General features: G+C 49.1%; 1 protein-coding gene across 1 annotated transcript in view; it reads left to right on the top strand.

Moving 5' to 3' along the window:
• The first annotated feature begins 947 nt into the window (after positions 1–947).
• GRIN2C (glutamate ionotropic receptor NMDA type subunit 2C) overlaps positions 948–6,000 on the top strand; it is an 86,384-nt gene continuing 81,331 nt past the window's right edge. Inside the window, exons 1-2 of the mRNA XM_040438500.1 lie at positions 948–1,863; positions 2,241–2,576. Coding sequence (XP_040294434.1) covers positions 948–1,863; positions 2,241–2,576 — 1,252 coding nt within the window. The remainder of the gene's footprint in view (positions 1,864–2,240; positions 2,577–6,000) is intronic.

The following is a 6,000-nucleotide window of genomic DNA, read 5'->3' as shown; positions in this document are numbered from 1 at the left end:
AAAGACAGACAAGCAAGCGACCGGACCTGGAGCCAGACTGCATCTTATTGGATCCAAGAGAATCTGCAGAACTGTGAGTGGCACCGGTTCTTATCTGTGATAGGTTATAGAGTCAGGGACTTATTCAGTGCGCTGTAGAAGCGTCCCCTGGGTAGCAGGGCTAGATAGGAAATTGGTAGTGAGAGTAGTCTGCAAGCTGACTGCTTACTGTTTAGCTTATTCTGTGTCCATGCAAAATCTCATTACCACTGTTGTTGTTTTATGTTCACCTGTTCATCCCATTCCTGTCATTGACCCATTGTGCCGCTGGTGCGGTGGTACTGTATTGTTACTCAGGTTTTCCGGCAGATTAATTTTGCTTCTTAATAAAGCCGGCTTTTGCTTCAGTCTCCTTGTCCGCTGTACTGTACTTGAATCCTGCTTTGCGGTCTCTCCCTCCTCTGACCGCTACATAGCGACTCATAACACCTCAGGGTACTAGTGTAGGTTCTTTTGTCTGCCCCATCCTTCCCTTTACCTAGTGGGACGTGACTTACTCCCTCTAGTATACAGAAGCATATAGGTCAGTCAGTCAGGATCCTCAGGGGCATGAGGATTAAGGGGGGACCTTTGCTGAGACATAGTGGAAGATAGGGTATAAAACACCAAGGTTTAAGGGGGGACCCTTGCTGAGACATAGTGGAAGATAGGGTATAAAACACCAAGGTAAAGGTGTTTTATACCCTATCTTCCACTATGTCTCAGTAAGGGTCCCCCCTTAATCCTTGGTGTTTTATACCCTATCTTCCACTATGTCTCAGCAAGGGTCCCCCCTTAATCCTCATGCCCCTGAGTATCCTGATATTGAAAACCTAGCTCATCCTCCCACTAGGGAGGACCTCCCTTTGTTAGATGAGTCCTAGGCGGCGGCCATTTAGCGTTCGGTTTCTAACGCTATTATAGCGGCCATGGGATCCATGTCTCATACTCTCACTAGGTCCATCTCAGAGGCCTTTCGATCCCAGCCATCTTCTTCCAAGAAGGGTCAGAACCACCCCAGTGCTTGCGTATCTCAACCCCAACCACCGGACCTTCCTGCCTCCAGAAACATTGTGAATAGAGTTACTTTTACCACCCAAGATAACGCGCCCACGGAGCGCAAAAGAGCCTATCCACGCCAGGAAGAAAAGGTGCAGAATTGGAAATGTGCCAGAGTACAGCCTGATATTTATTCTGACTCCGAGGTCGGATCCGATGAGGAGGCTAGCGCAGATGCCTTGTACGACTCTGAAGATGAGTTTTCGGGTATGACGGGGGACCGTGCTATCCCAGCCCATTCTTTTATAGCCGGTAGCAATGCCTTATGTGAGGCCGCTACTGATGCCTCAGTCTCCTTAGTGGACCCATCGGGAGAACCACTTTTCGTTCCGGACGTCCTCCATCATCCGAGATCGGCAGAGTGGCTCCCGGTGGACCATGTGACCAAATATTTAGAGACCCGGGTGCGTTGCCCTCTCAGTAAGCTTAGGCCAGAATGCCCTAGACCGCTAGTGCCCACCAAAGTCTGCGATACCCTGGTTGTAGACCCTAAGATGGCGCAGTTCCTATCTAAGTCGGGATGGAATCCCCATAAGGGTCTGGAGTCAGCTCTTAAAGCCTGCCAAGATAAACTGGATATTTTTGGCCCCCTAGCCAGAATTTTCGAATTGGCTGAATCCGCTAGAGCGGATGATAGAAATGTGGACCCGGAAGAACTTCGGGGCTGGATCCAAAGGGCTATTTGCATTGCCGGCAATGTCAACATGTCACTCTTTATTGAGAGACGCAAGGCCATCCTATTCAAGATTGAGCCTAAATTGGCCAATCAGGCCCTCACTGAGGCAGGCAAGGATGCTCAGGGCTTACTTTTTAGAGATTCCTTCATTAAAGATTTGAGCTGATTTGTGGGCGCTTTTACGGCTCTCGACAAAGCCCAGTCCTCTATGAAGAGGGTCTTTCATGATCGGGTTTCCACCAGGGCCAGCAGTTCCAGGGGCCGTCTGCCCGGCCGTTCTTCATATCAGACCCGAGGTTCGGGTCAAGGCTCCTACTCACATAGATCAGCCTTTCCACAAAGATCCTCTTACCAGGATGCCAGACAACCGTCTGGATTTTTTCCTACCAGAGGCGGTCCAGGACGCAATAGAGGTTACAGAGGATCCATGAGCTCAAGACGACTTTACGGTAAGCATTCTACCTCTGTTTTTCGAATGTTTGCGTAGGGGGCAGGCTCCGTCATTTTTCTCACGCCTGGTCACGCATCACCTCGGACCAGTGGGTCCATTCCAAAGTCCGAGGTTTCCAGATAGAGCTGGTGGAGTCTCCGCATCATATTCCTTTTCCCCATCCTCTGGTTCTCTCGGGCCCATCTCAACTTTTGATTAACAGGGAGCTGTCGGACCTCTTCCAGAAGGAGGCGATAGAACGAGCTCCAGACCAGCATTCGGGTTTAATCAGCAGCATCTTCTTAGTGAAAAAGAAAGGGGGTCAGATGCAACCCGTTATCAACCTGCAGCCCTTGAACAGGTTCATCCATTACAGACATTTCAAGATGGAAGGTATTCATCTCCACAGAGACTTACTTCTTCAGGGGGATTGGAGGGTGAAACTCGATCTCAAGGACGCATACCTAACTGTCCCGATCACAGACTTCTCCAGAGATCTCCTTTGCTTTCTATTGAAAGGGGAGGTCTGGCGTTTTAGCTGTCTTCCGTTCGGTCTCTCATCCGCCCCTTGGTGTTTCACCAAGCTAATGCGTCCAGCTATGGCGTGGCTCCGCAGTTGAGGTGTCCGCCTAGTGATTTACCTGGACGATATTCTCATCTTAGCGCAGGATCATTCCGTTCTTCTCAAACATCTCAATTATACTATGAACCTCCTCTCTCGTTTAGGCTTCCTTCTCAATCAGGAGAAATCGATTCTAACCCCATCTCAGACCACGGAATTCCTAGGCTTTACAGTGAATTCCCTTACGGTAACTTTAAGCCTCCCTCCGGCAAAGGTCAGAGCTATCCCCAGGAAATTGAGCAGGGCGTTGACTATGTCGCAAATCTCTCTTTGTCACTTGGCCCGAATTATCGGCCTCCTTTCCTCTTCTATGCAAGCGGTCTTCCCGGCCCCACTCCATTATCGGGCCCTTCAACGTCTGAAGACTGCTCATCTCCATGCCGGAGCTTCGTATGCAGACCTAATATCTTTGGAGTCGGAGACCAGGGACGAACTGACCTGGTGGATACACAATCTCTCTGCTTGGAACGGCAAGGCGATTTGCAGTCCGCGGACAGACTTTACGGTGGATTCGGACGCCAGTCTTCTAGTTTGGGGCGCGAATTGCGATGGGGTAACCACAGGAGGACCCTGGTCGGCAGACGAACCCAGACTTCACATCAATGCTCTGGAGCTCCTGGTGGGCTCCTTTGCTATTCGGAGTTTCACGAACGGCATGGCCAGGAATTGCATCAGGCTGCACATGGACAACATCTCAGCGGTCCGTTATGTCAACTCCATGGGAGGCACACACTCAGCAATGCTTACTCATCTAGCGAAGGATTTCTGGTCTTAATGTCTTTCCAGGGACATTACGGTGTTAGCGGAATACCTTCCGGGCCTGCACAACACCCAGGCGGATTGGAGTTCTCGTTATCTCTTGGACGGCAACGATTGGAAGTTGGACGAGGAGGTGTTCTTTGCTATCTTGTCTCTTTGGGGTCCTTTCTCTATCGACCTCTTTACCTCCCGTCTGAATACGCAGCTTCCCCGTTTCTTCAGTTGGCGCCCAGATCCAGACGCAGAAGCGGTGGATGCCTTCCTCCAGGATTGGTCCGGATCCCTAATGTATGCGATCCCACCTTTCGCCATGATCCTGCGGGTCCTGAACCAGGTGCACCGACAATAGGCCGAGCTGGGGATGGTGGTTCCATTTTGGGGCACCCGTTCATGGTTCCCTGAATTACTGGAACTGATGATAGAGATCCCCATTCTTCTGCCAGAGTTTCCGGGTCTCCTTCGGGGGCCCGTGGGTCAAGAGCATCCCCTCCTTTTAGACGGCTCCCTGCGGCTTCTAGCATGCAGAATTTCAGGGACTCCTGGGGAGTCCAAGGACTTTCGGATGCAACTAGAAGACTATTGGAAGATGCATGGGCTTCCGGCACAAGACAAGCTTATAGATCAGCCTGGAGATCTTGGTCTAGCTGGTGCTTGGCTCGGCACTTGGATCCCATTTCGGCGCCTGTAGAAGAGATTCTACACTTCCTTACATCATTATTTGAGGACGGTAAGGCCTATCGCATGATAAATTTGTATAGATCGGCCATTTCCTCTGCACATCAAGGGTTTGAAGGGTTCCCAGCGGGTCAGCACCTGTTGGTGTGCCATTTGTTGCGGGGTTCGCGTCTGTCTCGTCCTCCGCGACCGAGGTTTTCCACTACTTGGGATTTCTCCTCTGTGCTGTCCCTTTTCTCTAAGTGGCCGTCTAATTCAGACTTATCATTACGCCAATTATTATTACACCTCTTCCAGTCTTTCATATACCCCAGGAGTAACATACAACCCTCGCAGATACTTATATAGAAAAATAGTTTACTGATAACAGAGATGACAAAGCAATGGACATTATACATAAAGATAGAGACACTACAAATAACATAGAAGACACCACCACACACAGTCGCCTCTGTTCCTGCATTTCCTGGATGCTAAGAAAATGTGTCTAATATTGTGTATGTATATACAGTATATCCAGATTCCTCCAATATACCGTCTACTGGATCCACACTTCTAACCAACTCATATCCAGTACCTGACCATTAGTACAAGTACATATAGAGACTGCTGCATAAACAGCATATACACATATAAAGTCTACTGGGATATTATACCTATATACATACACACATAAGCTTACATATAACTTAGCTTGCTCCTGAAATGATGTTGGTCCAGGGGGGTCCAGGAAGAGAGAGAGAGAGACTCCCAGGTTTCATGTCACCTATATGTTTCTGTGTCCCAGCCCCCACCATGGACTCCACCCTGTGGCCACCCAAATATCTGTTGGCCTAGAGAATGTTGTCCAACTGCTTTTACAATGTCCCCTTCCTGCCTTTGATATGCTAACAAGGGACACAATGACCAAATGGCTACTGGCCATACTGATATCACTGAATGGGTGAATACCACTGGATATCAATATACACTATATCCAATTATTAGGCATATTTGTATGATCATCAGGCTGAGGTTCTGGCTGAGAGCCATATTTTCCTGTAACACTATCTATTTATTATCTATCCCAAATCTATCTATCTATCTATCTATCTATCAATCTATCTATCATCTCCTATATATTGCAGTAGCCGTGTGTGGGGTGGCCACAACCCTATGCTGGGTTCCCAGGACACCGTTGAGATGTCACCACATGTTGCTGCTCTCCGGAAGGGATGGTAAGGCGTGGTGCACCCAATGGGAAATAAGTCCAGAGAGGGTCTGCAGTGAACCAGTGTGCTTCTTTACTGGAAGAAATCAGGAGCAAAATAGTACAGGCGAGGCATAGGGCTGGCTTCTCCTGGCAGAAGAAGGGTTTGATGCTGAGGAAAGGCCTGAGCTAGCTCTCCCTCTCAAGACGGGTACCCTGGACAAAGGTTGGAGGCCCGGGGTATCTGGCTCAGTCATCCAGTTGGCTCCTCAACCACATGGCTGGTGACCCAGAGTCTGTGGCAGAGTATGCCTATCTCATTGTCTTATTTTGGTCACTCATGCACACTGGCAGAGTCTCTTCTATTAAGCAGTAATCCCTATCTGCAGACATCTAGGTGCTTTGACTGTTTTCTTTTGGAGACGCACAGCCTAAACAGAAACAATATTTTTCCCGACATAAACAATACAGCTAAGACTTCGTTACATCACCATTCAGCCATTCCGTTCCGAAAATGGAAAGGACAGATGCGGCACATAACTGAGCCGAACGGACCCTAAGAACCCCACAGA

This window comes from Bufo bufo, chromosome 6, assembly GCF_905171765.1.
Source record: "Bufo bufo chromosome 6, aBufBuf1.1, whole genome shotgun sequence".
In the NCBI taxonomy this organism is placed as follows: domain Eukaryota; kingdom Metazoa; phylum Chordata; class Amphibia; order Anura; family Bufonidae; genus Bufo; species Bufo bufo.
Note: the sequence above shows the minus strand (reverse complement) of the source record. Positions and strands in the feature narration are given on the sequence as shown.